Source organism: Lutra lutra, chromosome 12 (genome assembly GCF_902655055.1).
Source record: "Lutra lutra chromosome 12, mLutLut1.2, whole genome shotgun sequence".
Taxonomy (NCBI): domain Eukaryota; kingdom Metazoa; phylum Chordata; class Mammalia; order Carnivora; family Mustelidae; genus Lutra; species Lutra lutra.
Window position 1 is genome coordinate 95,029,293 of NC_062289.1, and position 21,086 is coordinate 95,050,378.

Genomic DNA, 21,086 nt, shown 5'->3' on the forward strand with positions numbered 1-21,086 from the left:
GACAGAGCTAACATTCGAACTTGAGGTGGCCTGGCTCTCAAAGTCACTGTTCTTACTATACCACAAGATACCAAAAACAGAGCCCAACCAACCACGAACAAGATAAATACAAAGATATCCACCCCTGGACCTAATGTACTGAAACTATGGGACATCAAACAAAACCTATGAGATTTTAAAATGGGCCAGAGAGAAAACAAGGACTGCCATCACAGAAGCGGACGTCTCAACAGCGACAGCAGGAGCCAGGAAGACAGGACGCGTAACTGTCGATCTAGAATTCTACATCCTGAGAAATGAACTTTTAAGAAGAGCAAAGTGAGGACCTTTTCAAATTAAAATCTGTTACCAGCAAATATCCAGGGCAGGTGACTTTAAAGGGTGTACCTGAAGCAAAATAAAAATGATTCCAGATGAAAGCTCCGGGATACAAGGGAAGAAGAGCAAAGGAAGTGGGAAATGCATGTAGTGAATTAAGGAAGCTGGGCTGTATAATTCAAGATGAACTGCTAACAACGATGACTTGCAGGTCAAACAGGACAAGAAAACACGAGGATAAGTCTGAGGTACGGTAAATGTAGCTGAAAGTATTCTAAGACCAAGACAGGTAGAAAAACACAACTTATTACAAACAATATTATGGTCAAAAACCAAATATTATGGTCAACACGGAAAATCCAAAAATCAAAAAAAATCTACTGATCATTAATAAAAATTTAGAAAGTTCAACAGACAAAAAAAATTAGTATAAAAACCAAATTACAATTTATATAGCAAGAACAATTAGAAAAGCAAATCTTTTTAAAAAGGTGGCATTTTCTATACAATCAAAAATATCTTAGAAATAGGTGTAAAAAATGTGTTCAAGGGACCAGATGAAATTATAAATTTATAAAACTTTAGAGAAAGATAAGGCCTAAGTAGCAAAGGCCTATACCACATTCATAGATTAGAAGATTCAGTATTTCTAAGATGTAGTCTTCTCCCAATTGATCAGTGCAATTCCAATACAAAATTCAACAGGTTTTTTTTCAATAAAATCTGAAAAGCTGATTCTAAATCCAAGTTATTAAGAACTAAAGAAAGAAAGGGAAGACACTCTTGAATAGGAACAACGTGATTGGGATTCATGTTACCTACAAGCAAAACTTATGAAACTGGGGCGCCTGGGTGGCTCAGGTGGTTAAGCGTTGCCTTCAGCTCAGGTCCTGATCCTAGGGTCCTGGGATCAAGCCCCACATTGGGTTCACTACTCAGCAGAGAGTCTGCTTTCCCTCTCTGCCTCTCACCTCTCCTTGTGTTCTCTCTCTCAAATGAATTTAAAACAAACAAAAAACTTACAAAACTGTCATTATTAGGACAGTGTAATTTAAGCCAGTGGGGCAGAAGAGAAAGCCCAGAAACAGATGGACAGCTGATCTATGACAGATGTGGGCCAGCACATCAATGCGGGGAGGATAGAACTATCAAAATCAGTACTGGAACAACTGGTTGTCGTATGGACAAACGAAACTGGCCCTCACCTCACGCCATACACAAAAATCAATTCCATATAAAGATCTAAACATGAAATACACAGCTATAAACTTCTGGAAGAAAAGAGAGCTAAGAATATTCATGAGTTTGGAACCTGGAGAGATTTCTTAAGCGTAAAAGCAGAAACGGTAAGAGAAAGAATGATAAACCCAATTAGAGTAAAACTGAGAACCGTTCGTCAAAAGATGCCATTAAAAAACTAAAAAGACAAACCACAACCTGGGAGAAGCTTCTATAATACATAAAACCAAAATAAGGAATATGATCCAGAATTCCTAAGAATTAATGAGAAAAAAATACAGATGAAAGAAAAATGAGTCAGAGACTTCAGGCACCTCACAAAAAAAGGACATCCGAATGGCCAACAGATGTGGAACAAACGCTCAACTTTTGTTAGCAATCAGGGAAATGCAGATTAAAACTACAACTTCAGACCCATCTCAGTGGCTCATATTTAGGTCAGTATCAAAGGCTGGAGAGACCAAAGAGAACCCTCGGTTCAGTGAGAACTCCTGGGCAGGAGTGCCAACTGTTAACACAGAAAACAGTTCGGCACAATCCTCTGATCCAGCAAGTCCTCCTGGGGATGCCCTCTGGAGAAAGCCTATTCACGTGTGCACCGAGAGACATACACAAGAAAGGCTAGCAACAAACTGGAAAACGACCCGGCTAGGAACACGGATGTATAAAGTGTGGCATACACATACGACTTCATGGCCGTGAAAACAGACTATACTGATCAGTACGAGTACAACCCACAAACACGTTCAGTGAAATACACAGCATGATTCCATTACATAAAAGCTCAAAGACAAGCAAAATTAAACAATATATTAATCAAGGATATGGTCATAGGTTGTAAAACTATAAAGAAAAGCAAGGGAACGATTATCACAAAAGTCAGGAAAGTGATTACCTCTCGGGAGAGGGAAGAGGAGGCAATCGGAGAGGGGCACATAGGAGACTTCTAAGGTACTGGCAATGTTCTATTTCTTAACCTGGGTGGTGGGTACATGGATGTTCACTTTATTATTAGTATGTAAACTGTATGCAGACATTTATACACTCTATAGATTTCACAACAAAACAAATTTTAAAGATGCAACTATTGATTAGGGAAAAATTTGCAGCGAGAAGTTCACTGTAAAGAGGCCGACACTTACCAGTGCTTCTTCATAGGGTTTGTATCTCTCCAACTGCTGTAGTGCTTTGTTATAGTTCTGAATTACCGACTCTGGTATTGGGTCTTCTGACCACTCTTCATATTCTGCAAATGTGGCTTCCATATCTATTGAGAGATGGATTCAGCCCCATAGGTCTTGCCACTGAGTTTTATCAACCCAGAGATTAAACCATGAGACTCAGAGGATGCCAGCCCCTCCCACGAGTGACCATAGCAACTCTTATGCTCGAATCTTCTCTTGGGCCCAGACTTGACCTTAGATTCTGTCTCAAAGCAATTCCCCCGGAAGCCCTACCAATTAATCCATCAGTTAATTAAATAATAGCAACACTTACCTAGTGCTTCCTATGTTCTAAACTTTCCATTCGCTAACTCATCCAATCCTCCCAGCTCTAGGGAGTAGATTCTACCATGATCTCCATTTTGCAGTTGAGGAAATGCAAGTAAAGGATTATATCAATTGTCTGCAGGTCACAGTAGAGCAAGGCCTTGAACCAGGCAGTCTGGCTCAAGTACATGCTCTACTCACTGTACTATGCCACGTCACATTGGTATGGGAGAGGAAACCTGCAGGCTGCTCAGTTCTAGCCTTTTCTGCAGTTGAATCACCCAAGGATTCAACTGGAAAGCCACTTTATAATTTGTTAAATCAAATCCAAATAAGCCACGAAGTAGAAAGAGCAATTACGTCTGGGCTCAAGCAGTTGTCCAGAGGTGCCAAGGGCATACAATGTGAAACTACGCCTGGAGAACAAACAAGATGGCAGCACAAAACTCTTCCCATGCCCAGAAAAATCCTCCAGACGCTGCTCATGCTCTAGCTCTAGCTCAAGAGTTTCAAGGCTTGGCTTACCAAAATATATTCACCCAAACAGGAAAATCCTTACCAAACCCCCAAGAAATTCAGGTATGAACACTTCCAACCAACAGGGCTCCTGAACCAATCACCCCCACAGAAGAATGCTACAAGCCTGTGGGAAATCCTCATTCTGATACGGAAGAGGTTACTCCTAAAGAGAAAATGCTCACCATGGAGCTCTTACTCAATAAAGTTTCCCCAGAAAACACAGGGAGGTTCGTTTCCCTATTCCTTATAGTAACTCTACCTCTCCAACAGTGTCTTAATAGAGAAAACTGCGAGTCAGGAAGTCTGGGTTCCAGGTCTGCCCACTGACCCTCAATCCTCTTGACCATTAACAATTCAAGGTACGTTTTTTAACCAAAGGCCTCATCCACAGTGACAATGTCCAGTGAGAGTAAGAACACCAGCAACATCTACCTCACAGGGTGCTGGGCAAGACCTAACGAAAGGACATGCCCCAAAGCATTTTAAAAACCACGGAGGGCCAGCTGTCGACAGGTCCGTTTCTCTTACCATAGAGTGGGATCGCCAGCTGTCGCCGGAAGAGACTGTGGACTTTCTCCAGCTGTGAATCAAAGGTTTGTTCCCGGTCAAAAGGGGAAAGGAAGCCAGCTATGGGCTAAAGAAGCAAATTTGTAGTAAATGACAAACTTGGCAGTCCTTCCTACTTCAAAAAAAATATTGCAAGAAATTTTTTAGTTCAAACTAAAAATACATTTATGTGACCTCTGATACATGAGGTATTGTGTCAAATGCTGAGAGAGGCACAAAAATAAACGTCTTTGCTACTAAATGTTTCTGACTGGGTAAAAAGCAAAAAGGAATGTTAGAAATGTATATACGGACAACATATGCACAAATGACTATAATGAAACATCAGGAAAGAAAGTATCACAAGGTTTGCTTTCGGCTGGTGTTTAAGGCTGAGTTTTTTTATGAAGGGAGGAAAGCAGCACAGACTCCGGGAGGAGCAGGCAGTTGGGATGCATCTACAGGCTCTCCTGCCATAGTAAGAGGAGGAAACGGACTCCCAGTCGAAGGAACCGTGTAAGTACAGTGGCCAGCAAGTGCACAACTGTGGAGGGGCACGTGGGAGCAGAGTCCACACAAGGTTATGTCTGATGCTGGAGGGCCACAAATGTCAGCCAAAGGAGTTAGCCCCGATGTCTCCATCAGAGTGAGCTGAAGGCACCACTGCAGACTTCTCAACAGGGTGTAATCAACAAGGGACTGGGCTACTTTAATAATAACCATCTAACTACTAGAGGGCTCCACTAGTTACGGATGGTAACGCACACACACACACAGGAGAGGGAACACTGGGAGGACACTGTAAACCCTTGAATCAGAGTTCAAAAAAATCCAATTATGATGGGGTCAAATCTCTTACACCTCTTGCCAGTTATTACTGGACATGACTAATATATATACATTTCTTTTAAGAGACATAGTTATTCTGGTGTATTCACCTGGAACCAATAACTGAAGTAGTATTTTTAAATATCAGAAAAATTACAAGGTCATCTGTTTTTAGTCAAAGAAATCATTCTTGTTGTTCCACAAACACTACTGATTTTATTTTACTGCCCACCCACTAACGGACTGGCGAGGACCATTTCATTAACTATGTTCTTCCGAGGCCACTTACAAAGACAGCCCCAACTAGTCGAAGGCAAGCACTGGTCACAGAGACCAGGCCACTCACCCGGGCAGCTTCCACAATGGCACTTTCAAACTCCCTGTAAGCCTCCCAGATGGCGAGTCCTTTGGTCATATGTAAGCCAACTGACGAGAGCGCCCTTTCAAACACAGAACGGACTTTCTCAAGGCCACCTTTCTGACCAATTCCACCGACTGAGTACTGGCCATACTCCAGCCAAATGTTAGGACCTAAGAAGGAGAAGTGCTCTATTAATTCAGGATATGAAATACCCAAAGATTAAAACTTTTGTTCCGCTGAGTCACAAAAGAAATATGCCCACCAAAACAATACTCATTCACGCAAAAAGGCAAGAGCACATCAGCAAGCATCCAATGTACATAAATTACTAATACTGCAGCTAGAAAGGAAAGTATATCTTAAACAATGTCTCTACTAGGTACAATTACTGCCATTTTACTGCATAAACAGAATATGCCAGCAGGTAATATGTAATATGCTCATGATTAAAAAGCCCATTTATTAAAATAGAAGCAATTCAATGAAAATATTCAATGCAAATAGTTACAAATCTGAATACTTTCAGAAAGATTTCAAAGCTTAGAATTTTTTAACTTTTGAATCTTTTTAAGCCTTCTGGTCAAAATCAAAGAACAAATTAAAACCACCAATTCTGTAACCAGAAGTCTGTATTTTAAGTCTCTGTTTGTGATGATGTTTATTTTTTTTTTTTTAAAGATTTTTTTATTTACTTATCTGACAGAGATCACAAGTAGGCAGAGAGGCAGGCAGAGAGAGAGGAGGAAGCAGGCTCCCTGCTGAGCAGAGAGCCCCATGCGGGGCTCGATCCCAGGACCCCGAGATCATGACCCGAGCCGAAGGCAGCGGCTTAACCCACTGAGCCACCCAGGCGCCCCTGTAATGATGTTTAAACAGCAACAACAGAAAAGACCCGATCGCCCTTTTTTTTGTCACTTTCTTCTTAAACTTTATATACACTCACCCCTGCAGCTTTAAGAGCAGACTAATGAATTAAACTCTTTAGGAGTGCTTGCATGGGCAGCACATATATTAATCTCTTTAGGAATGCAGTGGTTCCCAATGCACACGTTTTGCATATTAAGTCACTTTTCAGAGATCTGAAAATATTTCATAGGCCTATCCATTAACCTTGTAAAATAAAAATACTTAGAAGATAAAGCTGATTTGACAATTACTGTATGTTTTCCCAAGGACTGCTTTTTTCATGAAGCAGGTTTATTTCAAAGAACTTAGCCAAACTTTGTTAGCTACTCTGTTTTAGCTCACCAATACAGAGCAGCCATATGGGATGCAAAACAAAAAAGGAAGAGGGGGCGCCTGGCTGACTCAATTGGTAGAGCATGCGACTCTTAAAGCAGGCCAAAGTGGCTTCCGAACATTCACAAAACAAGGGACATAATTTCCATGCTCTAGGGCTCCTGAAACTAACATAAGAACCCCATGGGCCCCCATTCAAAACTACTTTAAGAAACCTAATCTGAGGAGCACGGTTATCTGGCTTCTAGACCCCCAGCAGCCCTGAAGCAGTTGGGGAACGAAAGGCACACTGACCTCAGCACTGACAGTGGCAGCCCCACAGCAGGTGACTGTAAACCATCAAGGACCGAAAAACATTAGTCTGGGGAAGTACTGTTAATGATGACTCTGAGACATTCACAGAGGGGTTCCAGGATCATCAAAAAACATGGAAGCATCAAGCCCTTGGAACTGTCAAAAGGTTCTAAGAAGCCACATGGACAGATTGGAGCAGAGACCCAAGAACATTAAAAGTACATAATAGGGGAATTTCATATTCACAAAACACCTGTAATTTTCAGTATCCAGATTATAAAAACTAAAAACTGATCAATTCTCTTGGCTGATAAAGGCACATGGAAAATGCTCTTCCTCGGGGCAGTCTATCTTCAAGTTCCAGTGCCTGTCAAAAGGGGAAATGCCCACAGTGGGGAAAACCAGATATGGAAGAAGGATGTTTAATTTAAAAGGAGGAAATCTGGGGGCGGGCGGGGGGATGCCTGGGTGGCTCAGCCGGTTGGGCATCCAACTCTTGATTTCAGCTCAGGTCATGATCTCTGAGTCAGGCTGAGCACAGAGCCTGCTTGTTCCTCTTCCTCTGCTCCTCCCCGCTCCCCAGCCCACACTTGCAAGTGCACACTCTCTCTCAAATACATAAAATCTTTTTAAAAAAAAAATTTAAAAAATTTTTAAAAGGGAGAAATTTTTAAAACTTTTTTAAAAAAACATTTTGTCCATAGCATCTTCTGATGTGTCCTATACGTAAAAAGCGTATTTAGAGAATCATACTGCCAACAGGGGAGGGTAAAGAAACTTCGAGAGAAGGTGTCTACTCTACTTGCACTAACAAAAATTCAACACGAGTAGACAATGCACAGCATACACCTGTGTGGTGATGGAGGTTCTCTAAGTCAACTGCAGTGGTTACCAGAATCTACACGTGGGGTAAAACATCACAGAAGCAGACACGCACATTGTACTAAGATCAATTCTCTGGTTTTGATTTTGTATAGTAGTTACAGGATACGGAGGAAAGCAGGATGAAGTTTAGGAACTCTCTGTACTACTGTCCTGTAAATCGTTTATTTTATTTTATTTTTTTAAATCGTTTATTTTAAAGTAAGAAGTTTTAAAAAGCTTTTTAATATTAATATTAATTAATAAATTAATTAAAATTTAAAAATTAAAATTAATATTAATTTTTAACATTAAAAATATTAAAAATATTTTTTTAAAAAAAGCATTCTGTCCAAAACTTCTAAAAATCCAAACTATGTATAAAAGGCAACCTTTAGGGGCGCCTAGGTGGCTCAGTGGGTTAAAGCCTCAGCCTTCGGCTCAGTTCATGATCTCAGGGTCCTGGGATCGGGCCCCACATCGGGCTCTCTGCTCAGCAGGCAGCCTGCTTTCCCCCTCTCTCTGCCTGCCTCTCTGCCTGCTTGTGATCTCTCTCTCCATCAAATAAATAAATAAAATCTTTTAAAAAATTAAAAAACAAAGAAAAGGCAACCTTTAGTCATCTGAAAATACCACGTAAGTTCTCCCCACCAAAAAAATGCTGGGTGTGAGTATGTTCACTCCCTTACTACAAACATTTCTCCTAACTATATTTTAAAACCAAATATCCTCAAATGAAAACCACAGACAGTGGGCGTGGACGGCTGGGTGGCTCCCGTTGGTTAAGCAGCTGCCTGCAGCTCAGGTCATGATCCTGGAGTCCTGGGATCAAGTCCCACATCGGGCTCTCTTTTCACCGGCGAGTCTGCTTCTTCCTCTGCCCTTCACCCTGCTCTCATGCTCTCTCTCAATCTCTGTCTTTCAAATAAATGAAATCTTTAAGAAAGGAAGGAAGCGGGGGGCACCTGGGTGGGTCAGTGGGTTAAGCCTCTGCCTTCGGCTCAGGTCATGATCTCAGGGTCCTGGGATCAAGCCCCGCATCAGGCTCTCTGCTCAGCGGGGAGTCTGCTTCCCCCTCTTTCTCTGCCTGCCTCTCTGCCTACTTGTGATGTCTGTCTGTCAAATAAATAAAAATCTTTAAAAAAAAAAAAAAGGAAGGAAGGGAGGAAAAAAGAAAAGAAAGAAAGCCAAAATGAGCATAATAAGTAAACTCAAATCTTTCTAATTGTTGGACTAACGCTCTCCTTTCTGAGGAGAAACCCCTTATGAGGCAACCCCGGACAGCAGAGTTGGAAGCATCTGCAGACACCTTGAAAAAGCGCGCAGGGAACTTACAAATATAATCCTTCACAGCTTTCTCGAAGAGGTCGTACACGTGCTCTCTGTCCAGGCCATCCAGAGCCATGCTGATCTCGTCATGCAGCCACTCCAACCAGAGCTCTGCAAGACAACAGCACTTCCTGCATGACCATCTCCTTCACCAAAGGGCAAGATGACAGCAGGGACTTTACTGTAAGTCACCAGTGCACCCACGTCTCACCCATCTCATACAGCCTGCCACGGTTCACAGAAATTCAATTCTTAAAACTTGTACCAAGCACATATAAAGTTTATGCTTCCAAATAAGACCAAGTAATTAAAGTCATAATACTGTACATCTGTATTTTATGGGCATTTTATATTTTTGCTAAGTACTTACGTATATATATTTCTCATTCAATCTTTTTTAAACTCCTGTAGATGATAGTTATAATAATGAGTAACGATGGCACCTATCTAAGCATTTATGACATGCTAGGGCATTTATTATGTGTTGTACCCACAATACCTCATCCAATCCATGTACTATAACATAGAAACTACTGCTAGCCCATCTTACTGCTGGGAAAACTGAGTCTTACAATGTTTGCATAATTCGCTGAAGGTCTCACAACTAGTAAGATGTACTGTCAGGAACGAATCTGGACACTCTGATTTCAGCTCCTACACTCAGCAGTTATGCTTTTGGGCAGGGAGAGGGGGAAAGAGCTGGATCTGGGACCTGTGTTCTCCCAACCCCTCCCTAAAAGATCAATTACAAACTCACAAAGGACTGGTCTACAAGACGCACAGGGTAATTCTGTTTCAAATAAGTAAGTAAAAGTAATCTAAATCCTAACTACCATGTAACAAACGAGGTATGAAATGTTTACACTAAAAAGCATTTATTAAAGTTTAACTGTAATACAATTAACTGGCCCTGAGGAAATGGATTAAAGAAAACACCAGAATGGGAAACAGAAAGATGTGGGAAAGATTAATCATGACGGAGGATTAAAAAAAAAAATCAGGATCCAAAACATGAGTCTGTACTACACAATCACAATTATGTTTTGCAAAAAACTAAAAGATGAAAAACTAGAAATCACTGACACTGGATAATGAGTTTTCTTCTTTCCACTGTTATTTCTATGTTCCACATTTCTGTAAGGAACACATCCAAGTTTCAGCACTGAAAACAGAATGTATACTCTTCAGTTCTCTGTGTTTACAAAAGCAGGCCCACTGCTGATATGTTACCTTCAGTCAAAGGAAAGATCTCACTCATCTTCTGGCGAGCCATCCTCACTTTGGTAAGCTCCCCTTCCAGCCGGAGCAGCCGGATCAGGTCCACATGGCAGTTGTAGTCATAGACGTTGATAGACAGCTAGGAGGAAAAGAGCACAAGGTGAAATTTAAAACGCCACCATCAAAAGAACTTAGCATTCTTCACCAATGGTGACAACGCTACAAATAAGAGATGTGCTATCTGGGAGTGCCACTGAAACAGCAAGGCCACATTTACCCCCAGGAAGAGGAAGAAAAATCAATGAACAAGCCTTTCTCTAATAAACACACACAGAGCCTCCACTCTGTTCCAGTCCCTACTGTAAGAACCCAGCTGGGTTGTTCTCTGAAATACAGGAAACATTCTGATGAAACAAACACCAAGTGTGACCTCAGGCAGGTCATTAACTTTGCTCAGCCTCTATTTTCTCATCTGTAAAATGGGGATATCACTAGGGTCTAGTCCGTAAGGTTCTTGTGAGGATTTTAAAATGTGATTAATAATGTGCTTTAGCACCTGCCGGCTGTGTAGGTAAGAGCTCTTTTACCAAACAAAAACAACAAAAAGGAAACCCCTAATGGGAGGAGGGAGAATGGCAGCACCTGGTGAAGCTAAGCAATAGGTACATTAGAGATTTACTTCTATTATTTGAAACTTTTCAAACTGAAAGTTAAAACAAATGAAAATAACTGCTTAAAAAGGTATCGGACATCTGAGACAACAGAAAACTAAAAGAACCTACCACTAGCAGACTTTTCTCTTAAAGACAGTGAAAGGAAGAGAAAGGAAACGATCAAAGACATCTTGTAGCATCAGGAAGGAAGGAAGAGCTCAAAGAGCATGAAATACAGACAAGTATCCCGGAAGATCCTTCTCATGGGTTTTCTAAGCTGTATGTGATAACTGACACAAAAATCTTAAGACCACCTGATACTCAAAACAATGATACTTAAAAGTGGGGATGCTCGGGGCGCCTGGGTGGCTCAGTGGGTTAAAGCCTCTGCCTTCAGCTCAGGTCATAATCCCAGGGTCCTGGGATCGAGCCCCACATCGGGCTCTCTGCTCAGCAGGGAGCCTGCTTCCTCCTCTCTCTCTCTGCCTGCCTCTCAGCCTACTTGTGATCTCTGTCTGTCAAATAAATAAATAAAATCTTAAAAAAAAAAAAAAAAAGTGGGGATGCTAAGTGCAAGGACGTCCTCAATGGAAGGACCATTTCCACACTTCACCCGGTGGTAGAACACAGCTACCGTGTAAGTCAAATCAACTATTCCTAAGGCAACCACTAAGAAACTATACAAAGCAATACACTAAAAATCACTAAAAATAAATCAAGACAGAATCCTAAAAAATGTCCTTCCCAGGAAGGCAAGAAAAGAGAAACAGAAGAATAAGAAACACAGGAAACAAATAGAAAATAATAAAATGTCAGGCTTTAGACCTAACATAGCAATAATTATCTTAAACGTTTATGCTCTTGGGACACCTGGGTGACTTAGTCGGTTAACCATCTGCCCTCAGCTCAGGTCTTGATCCCAGGGTCCCACATTGGGCTCCTTCTCTCTGCTTCTCTCTCTGCCACTCCCCCTGCTTGTGCAAGTGTACTATTCCCCTTTCTTTCTGACAAATAAATAAAATATATCTTTTAAATATTTATGGTCTCAATATACTAATTAAGGGGCACCTGGGTGGTTCAGTTGGTTAGGCATCTGACTCTTAATTTCAGCTCGGGTCATGATCTCAGGGTCATGGGACTGAGCCCCACAGGGGGCTCTACGCTCAGTGAGGAGTCTGCTTCTCTCCCTCTCCCTTTGCCCCTCCACTCATTCACTCTTTCGATAAAATAAACAAATATGGGCTACCTGGGTGGCTCAGTCAGTTCAGCGGCTGCCTTCAGCTCAGGTCATGATCCTAGGGCCCTGGGATTGAGCCCCGCATTGGGCTCCCTGCACAGTGGACAGCCCGTTTCTCCCTCTCCCTCTGCCTGCTGCTCTGCCTACTTTCTCTAGTTCTCTGTCAAATAAATAAAATCTTTAAAATAAATAAATAAAAATAAAGAAATCTTTTAAAAATATATACACTAGTTAAAAGGCACAGAATGGGAGAGTAGATTAAAACACAACCTAACTATATGCTGATTACAAGAAACTCACTTCAAATTCAAGGACCTAGGAAGGCTGAAAGTAAAAAGATAAAAAAACAGAGAGCATATAAACATTAGTCCAAAAAAAGAAGTGGCTATATTAATATCACATAAAGCAGACTTCAGAGAAAATATAATACCAAGGATAAAACGGGGCATCACAAAATGATGAAAGGCTCAACCCACCAGCAAGACAAAGAAATCCTAAATGTGTATCAAACAAACAACAGACCCTCAAAATAGATTAAGCAAGACTGTTCAAGCTAAAAGAAGAGAAATACACACTTACAATGGGGACTTCAAAATCCTCCACTTCAGCAACTAGAACTACTAGACGAAAAATCAGCAAGCAGACAGAAGAGCCTCAGCATCAACCAACAGGACCTAATTAACATATACAGCACATTCCATCTGATAGTAACAGAACACAGCTTTTTCTTCCTCGAGAGCCCATGGAAGGTTTAGTGAGACCAAAGCATGGACTGTAAGACAAACTCTGACAAATTTTTAAAAGTGAAATCATATAGAAGATGTTTTCTGATCACAACACAATTAAATTAGAAATCTGTAATGGCAAATAAAAAAAAAGGAGGGGTGCCTGGATGGCTCAGTGGGTTAAAGCCTCTGCCTTCGGCTCAGGTCACGATCCTAGGGTCCTGGGATCGAGCCCCGCATCAGGCTCTCTGCTCAGCAGGGAGTCTGCTTCCTCCTCTCTCTCTCTGCCTGCCTCTCTGCCTACCAGTGATCTCTGTTAAAACAACAACAACAACAACAACTCTGTAATGGTAGGGAAATCCTTAAACATTTGGAAATTAAGCGATATACTTGTAAATAACACATGGGTCAAAAAGGAAGTCTTGAGGAAAACTTAAAAATATGTAGAACTGAATGAAAATGAAGATACAGGGGCACCTGGGTGGCTCAGTGGGTTAAAGCCTCTGCCCTCAGCTCAGGTCATGATTCCAGGGTCCTGGGATCGAGCCCCGCATCAGGCTGTCTGCTCAGCAGGGAGCCTGCTTCCCTTCCTCTCTCTCTGCCTGCCTCTCTACTTGTGAACTCTGTCTGTCAAATAAATAAATAAAATCTTTAAAAAAAGAAAAGAAAATGAAGATACAGCAAGTCAAAATAAGGATACAGCTACCACAATATGGAGAGGAAAACTTACGGAACTAAATTCAATGTATAAAAAGAATCGTACACCATGACTAAGTTGAATCTGTTCCAGGTACATAAGGCGAGTTCATACTGCAGTCTGTGAAAATCAATCACTGTAACCCACTAGCTCAACAGGCTAAACCAAAATCACGGTATCACTGGTACAGAAAATGCATCTGACAAAATCTAACAACCATTTGTGATAAAATTCTATACCAGTTAGGCCCTTATTAAAATTTAAACTTTTTGCTCTATGCAAGAGTCTACCAAGGATGCAAAAACAAGCTACAGAATTCAAAAAATATATGTACGAACCACATGTCCTTTACCCAGCAAAGGACAAGTATCTAAAAGATACAACTCCAAACTCAGCACTAAGAAACCAAGAATCCAATTAAAACATGGGTAAAAGACATGAACCAACAGGTACATAGAGGACACAAGACAGCAAGTTAAGTGCACAAGGTAGTCAACATCATGAACTATCAGAGAAATGCAAATTAAAACCACAATGAGAAATCATTATACATCTAGAATGACTAAAATAAAAAATAGTGACAATACCAAATGCTGGAGAAGATAAGAAAAAAAAAATGAACTGGCTCACTCATACTTGCTGATACTGCTGATGGGAATGTAAAATGTGGATGGCAGCTCTGGAAAACAGCTGGGCCATTTCTTATAAATTCCACACACAATTATCACATCACCCAGCAAGTGCACCCTTGGGTACTTTTCCAGAGAAATAAAACCTATGTACCTACAAAACCTGTATGTGAATGTTCCTAACAGCTTTATTCCTAGTAGCCAAACCTGGAAACCCAGATGTCCTTCGATGGTGAATGGTTCCAGTAACCGTGGGGCACCCATACTGTGGACTACTACTTAGCCAGAATGAGGAAATGAACAACATGTATCCAACTTAGATGAATCTTTTTTTTTTTAAGATTTTATTTATTTATTTGACCGAGTCGGGGGCAGGGGGGAGACACAGCAGGGGTAGAGGGAGGAGAAGCAAGCTCCCCTCTGAGCAGAGAGCCCGACATGGGGCTGGATCCCAGGACCCTGGCATCTTGACCCGAGCCAAAGGCAGATGCTTAACTGACTGAGCCCCCAGGGGCCCCATAAGTCAGATGAATCTTAAGGGAATTATGCTGAATAAGAAAAGCTAATCCAAAAAGATTACATACTATATGATTCCATTTACATAACATCCTTGAAACGACAAAATTTTAGAAATAGAGAACAGATTAGTGGTTGCCAGAGGTCAGGAACTGTAACTATAAAAGGACAACAGGAAGGACCCTTGTGATGACTGATCTGTGCAGACTGTATCAACGTCGACCTCTGGGTGGTGGTGTTATACTACAGTTTTACAAAAGGTTACCATTGGGAGAAACCAGTAAAGGGTACACAGGATCCCTGTAGAATTTCTTAAAACTTCAGGGAATCTACAACTATCCCAAAATGAAAAGTTTAATTTTTTCAAAAAGCTTTCGTATGAGTTGGGATATGGGGTTCCCTTAAGTCTACATATGAACACCAGGGTCTACTCTTCCAACATCTGCCACATTTCAGCACTAAGTTATTTCCCTCTCCTTCATTTAACTAACACTCTGACAATGTACTCAACAATCTAGACACGAGGTACTGTATTAAAATACACAGAGGAGAATCTGTCTCACCAGGTAGCAAGACTTAGTAACAATGATTTAGAGCACGGAAATGACACAGGACTGACAAACTGACCAACAGAACAAAAAGAGAACGCTGAGAAACAGACCCATGCAGACAGAAAACATATGACAGAACAACACTGGTTCTATCTATCAAAATGAATTTATGACTCACGACTATAACCCCAGTTTGAAAAACACTCAGAGAAATCCTTATACATATATATATACATATATATAGAGAGAGAAATCCTATATACAGAAATCCTTCAACATACATGTTGAATAAGAGCACATTTCAACAGTAACAATGTTCCTTGTAGCTCGTTAGTAACAGGACCAAAGTAAAAGAAAATAAAACAAAAATAAACTGTGAGCAATCTTAATGCCAGAAGAAGTGATAACACCCTCCAACGGCGTAGTAAATACACAGCGGGCAAAAAAATGAATGAACTGTAGCTACAAACAACACGGAGGAGCCCCAAAACACACCGCCGCGTGGGAAGCCGTCCCAAACGATTAAACGCCACACGATACACTTCCCAAACACTCAGAAATTAGCAAAAGTGGGCAATATATTACCTAGGGACACATATATAGCTGAAAAAAATATACACTTTTTAAAAGAGAAGGAAGCACACCAGTTCAAAAAAGTAGTTACTTGGGCTTTAAGGAGGGGAGGCAGGGCCACGGAATAGGGGAAAAGCCGATTAGGTACGTACAACTGTACTGATCAGCTTCTAACTCTTAGACCAAGTGGTGGGGTAAGTGGTGTTCACTTGACCACCACACTTCACAATTTACAGGCCTGAACTGCTTTGTATGTATCAAATTACATGCAAAAAGACAATACTCAATAATAGGCAAGAGTCTGACCTAAAATTTTTATCTTAAGACTTTTAGCAATGTTCTCCTGCTCATGAGATATAAATTTTAACAAGCTAAGCCCATCCCATGATTACATGATGAGTTTAAAAAGGACTGGACTAGGGATGCCTGGGTGGCTCAGTGGGTTAAAGCCTCTGCCTTTGGCTCAGGTCATGATCCCAGGGTCCTGGGATCAAGCCCTACATCAGGCTCTCTGCTCAGCAGGGAGTCTGCTTCTCTCTCTGCCTCTGCCTGCCACTTTGCCTGCTTGTGTTCTCTCTCTCTGACAAATAAATAAATAAAATCTTAAAAAAAAAAAAAGGACTGGACTAGGTCAGGACACAAGCGTTCTAATCTCCCCTGGTTCTTGGCTTCTTCATTTGTACCAGGAAGGAGCCAGAGTAAACCTCTGCTTCTCAAGTGGTTTGTCCTGACACACTCATGTTTCACAACTGTCAAGTGTGCAGCCAAGTCACACTAACTAAAGAAGTGAGGTTTGCCCAAAATGTACTTTTCTTGCTAAACAAGAGGCAGAGGCTCTCCCTGTCACCCAATGCTCTCAAGTCACCTGGGTCTGAAGGTGGTTTTGGAGCAGGAAGGGGGGTATGACAGTCCTGTTAGAGCGACTAACGTCTATACAGCTCCCCTTACACGAATACCATTTGTAGGTCAGGAAAAAAGGGTATAAAAGTCAACGAAGTAGAGAAACTGCTTCCCAGGATGGCTTTTGGTCTAAATTTCTGATTTCTAGGCCCAAATAATAAAGAGTAAGAGGTGCTCCGAAAGTATGTGTATTTAACTGCATACTGAGATGCATTTATGAGACTTTCCAGAGTTCACTCAGCACCCACAAGTGAGAACATATACTGGTCTATTCTGGTCTCAGAACATCATGAACAACAAAGGACGACTTAAAGAAAGAGACGGCTTAGCCAGTGCACACAACGATGTGCTGTTTTCCTGATCCCCTAACAACCTGGATCCCGAGCGGTGGTAGAGAAATAACGAGGCCTGGTCCTAGAAAACACAACCACCGCAATTCCGGACAGGGTGGGGAAAGCACACAGCAGGCCACGGCACCGCACCTACTGTGTGTCAAATTTGCCGGGAGCTTTATAAGCGTGGGTCACTTAAGCTCCACTACAGTCCTACGACCCTTGTTTCGACCACGGAGGACACCGCAGGCTCAGGAAGCTGGAATAACTTATAAGGCACCAGGAGGTGCCACTTTTAGTTTCAGGACACAAACACAGATAAAGGGAAATCTTTGCTTTTGTTACATGGATGGCTACCACAACTAATGTTGAGCTCCCATACAATACACTCAGAGAACTGGAATTTGCAGAGACGACAAGGCTGAGGTTTTCACAGGCTTGTCTTGATGTTATCCATCGTGACACTCCACCGTAAGAGCACTTACAGCAGGAACTAGAGGCGATGGGATCAGGATGAGGTGGGAGGGAGGTATGCAAAAATTGGAAAAATCAATCTCCAGACCCCATACAAACAGGTCAATAAGAGCCAGAGGCTCTTCAATTCACATCACAGTGTGGTCACCGTGTGAGCTCCAAACCACTTTCTGTGACCTGAGGTAGTGCAGGTAACTAGAGGACACCAGTAACCAGGAGACCTCTGCTCTGACCCATCCTGCTCTCTTGCTAACTAGTTACTCTGACCAAGGACTTACTCTGTTCCAAGCTTCCCCTTCCGCTCAAACAGCTAATCCTATTTCCCCTGACTCACAGAAGAGTAAGCGAATGGCTTGTGGAAAAGCCCAAGGCTCCAAAGAAGTCAGAAGCACAGATTTCCATCAGGACAGGGACAGAGTCAGCCTGGCACCCTCTGTTACACTTCTGTGTAGTGAATGAATAGAAGACTGTGAATGAATAAAAGACGAGTAAACACTGGAGTACTTATTTCTAAAAAGCAGAAAAGATAACTACTTGCTTACCCCTACTGGGCTCCTTTGGCATTCAAATGTGATGATGAATGAAACAAGTGATACTGATGGGTATCGTCACTATTTCACAACAAAAGTATAACTGCCAAAGAGGACATTATAAGGAATCTCACACCCAGCAAAGTTAAGTGAGTAAGGTAGGTTAACAACTTCACATAGCTAAGTGATTTCTTATCAGTGTGGCTTGTGGCCCACAGACAACCCTGATAAATTCAATTCCCCTTGTGAGTGACTCTAGGCAAATCATTTCATCATCTGTTCCAAGCCTGTTTCCTCATTGCTAAAACAAAAATGTTCTCGATTTGTTTGCCTTTCCAATTTCTTTTTCAAAGATTTATTTTTGCAAGAGAGAGAGTACACGTGTGCAGGGAGGAGGGTCAGAGGGAGAAGCAGGCTCTCTGCTGAGCAAGGAGCCCAATGCAGGACTTGACCCCATAACCCTGGGATCATGACCTGAGCCAAAGATAGACGCTTTACCAGCTGAGCCACCTAGGTACCCTGCCCTCCCAATTCTACTTTCCCCTCTCATCTCTGTCCTGTGCCCTCCTGTGTGGACCACATCCAGGGAGTCTCTGGCTCTCTCACTTCCAGCAGGGTTTGCCCAGCAGAAGGCACCAGCAAATGTTTGGAGAGAGAGAGGTCAGGGTATTCCTTCTCTCACCCCAATCCCTGATGGGAAGCTGGGGCTGTACCCCTGCCTAAAGGTCTGCCCTCTCAACACAGCTATTCAGAAAACTGGTCTGTCTTCTCTCTCCCCTCACCTCTTCAGGCCTAGAAACAGACACAAGGTCCCACAGTCACTAGCCCTGAGGTACTGCACATCCACTCCTGATCTGACCACACTTTAATAAACACAGCAGTCCCTTTATCAACCTTCTCTCAAATTATCCTAATCTGAGCAGACCACCTTTCTCCTGCTGAGATCCTGGATTACACAGGAATTACAAATTATAGATCATGGTACCATCAGGTGCCAGGCACTGGGCTATTAGTTACTGTTACAACTACATGATGCAGAACGTGTTGCTCCCAATTTACAGGTGAGAAAGCGGAGGCTCAGAGAAGTTAAGAAATGTGCCTAAACTCACACAAACATGGACGAGCTACAACTGGGGCCTCAGCCTCCAGACGCTGAGATTTCTACCATCCTATTTCTATCGTCACAATCACGGTCATTGCTTTGTCTATCATACCGCAGTTCACCATTGTGGGCACTGCTACTTAAAAGGAAGAAAAAAATCTCTTTTAAGTACAATTTCATTGCGATTGCTGACCACAATTTAACGGTGTGATTAAAAGCGGGAGCTCTGTAGTCGTTCCAAAGTTCGAGACCTGGCTCGCCACTTGCAAAAGTGTAATCTTCAGCAAGAGAATTCCCTCCACGAGAAGCCTCAATCTCCTCCCCTAAAAAGGGGAATGCACTACTTCCTTCCTTGGGTCGCTGTTAGCGTTTAACGGGATATCGCATGCAAAACACCCGGCAAGCAATAAACGCTCAAATGACGGGACCTGTGATGATTAATAGCGGTTTTGCGGCCTTGGCGGCTTTACTACTGCCGGAGACCTGGGAAAAGAGCCGCGACCCGGGAACCTGAGGGAAGGAGCCCGCCGCCCAGCCCCGGACCGACCTGCTCCTCCAGCCGCTCGATTTCCAGCTGGTTCTTCTCCTCCTCTTCGTCATACTCCCATTCGTACTCCCCAGGGGAGCTCTCGGCGGAGGAAGCCATGGCGTACTCCTCGTCCCCATCGCTCTCACTCACGCCTTCCTCCGGCTGGTCCCACCCCGGCCCCACGGCCTTGTACGTCGCAGTGGCCACGGCCCGCGACAACACCTTCCTCCTCGTCCTAGCCGTCTTAACGTCATCCTCCTCGCCCTCCGCTGTGGGCCCGGCCTTGGGATCAGCCTCCGCTTCTGAAGCCGATGTTGCGGCCGCTGTCGCCATCTTGCGCATCTAGTGACTCCCGGGTCTTCTCGCGGCCGCCGAAGACCCGCTGAAGGAAGAGCTGCCCGCGGCGTGCGCCTGACCTAAATCCCGCTCTCCTTACGACGGAAAGGGAAACTGTGAGCCTCGAACGACGGGAAAATCTCGGAACCCGTGAAATTTCGTATTGCTTTTATATAGGTATAGAAGTTCTTTCAGAATAAGAACTCTCCAACACGGCATGTGTTCCGTCGCAACTTCGGACCGAGGTTGGGTCTTTGAACAGGAAGTGTAGGCCGTAGAGGAAGTCATGGAGTGATGATTGAAGGGAAGGGTTTGGCGCCATCTTGAGAAGGTCAAAAGGAATCTGGGAATGAAAGCCTTCCTTACAGCCTAGTCCCATCAGGCGCGTGGTTCAGTCTCCCCAGCAACTGAACCGAAAACGCAGGGAAAACTCCAAGTACCCGGGGAAGGATCGACTGCACCGTTCACGAGAAAAACATATTTCACAGAGCGTCCTCCTTTTTATGTAATACCTGGTGCCTAAGCGTTAAATACACATGTGGGTTTTCTTGTATGAAATCATGTTCTGCAAGCCAGTATTAATAAATTTCATTACTAAGCGTTTATTAGAAACTCTTCATGTCCAGGCATTGGTCATATAAATATGTCCGCATGCTGATGAAGAGAAATAGATGTAGACATACACATACATACTTTAAAAAAAATCAGGGTATGGCGTGTTCGTTTTCCGCAATTAAGCTACCATTTTTGAGCTAGGAAAATATTGTTTATTTGCTGCCTTTCTCCCTCATTAGCAAGGTTAATTGTGTAAGGAATTAATGTGTTTTTCTTTGTTGGATCCCCAAAGCCTAGGATAACGCCTTGAATTGCTCTTGAATTAGTATAAAAGCGAGGATCAAGGCTTAAAGAGATTATGTCATTCGCCTAGGGCCACACAGCCGGGAAGGAGCAGACTCTGGATTCTAACCCAGAATTGTCCTTGCTTGAATCTCAAATAAGACTGGGCAATCTTGGAGAAGTTACTAAACCTCTCTGACCCTCAACTTCCTAAGCTGCAAAA

General features: G+C 42.6%; 1 protein-coding gene across 3 annotated transcripts in view; it reads right to left on the reverse strand.

Annotated features, from left to right (window-relative positions):
* SART3 (spliceosome associated factor 3, U4/U6 recycling protein) overlaps positions 1 to 20,238 on the reverse strand; it is a 38,231-nt gene extending 17,993 nt beyond the window's left edge. Inside the window, exons 1-6 of one of the 3 annotated variants that reach the window (XR_007121842.1) lie at positions 19,709 to 20,044; positions 10,255 to 10,381; positions 9,031 to 9,135; positions 5,287 to 5,471; positions 4,095 to 4,200; positions 2,700 to 2,824 (exon numbers count right to left, since the gene is read on the reverse strand). Coding sequence is in view for 2 of the 3 variants with exons in the window: in XM_047696971.1 (XP_047552927.1) it covers positions 2,700 to 2,824; positions 4,095 to 4,200; positions 5,287 to 5,471; positions 9,031 to 9,135; positions 10,255 to 10,381; positions 19,709 to 20,032 (972 nt within the window). In the remaining variant the exon portion in view is untranslated. Of the gene's footprint in view, positions 1 to 2,699; positions 2,825 to 4,094; positions 4,201 to 5,286; positions 5,472 to 9,030; positions 9,136 to 10,254; positions 10,382 to 19,708 lie in introns of all 3 variants that reach the window. The other 2 variants (XM_047696971.1, XM_047696972.1) reach the window with 2 other exon arrangements.
* Positions 20,239 to 21,086: the final 848 nt, after the last annotated feature.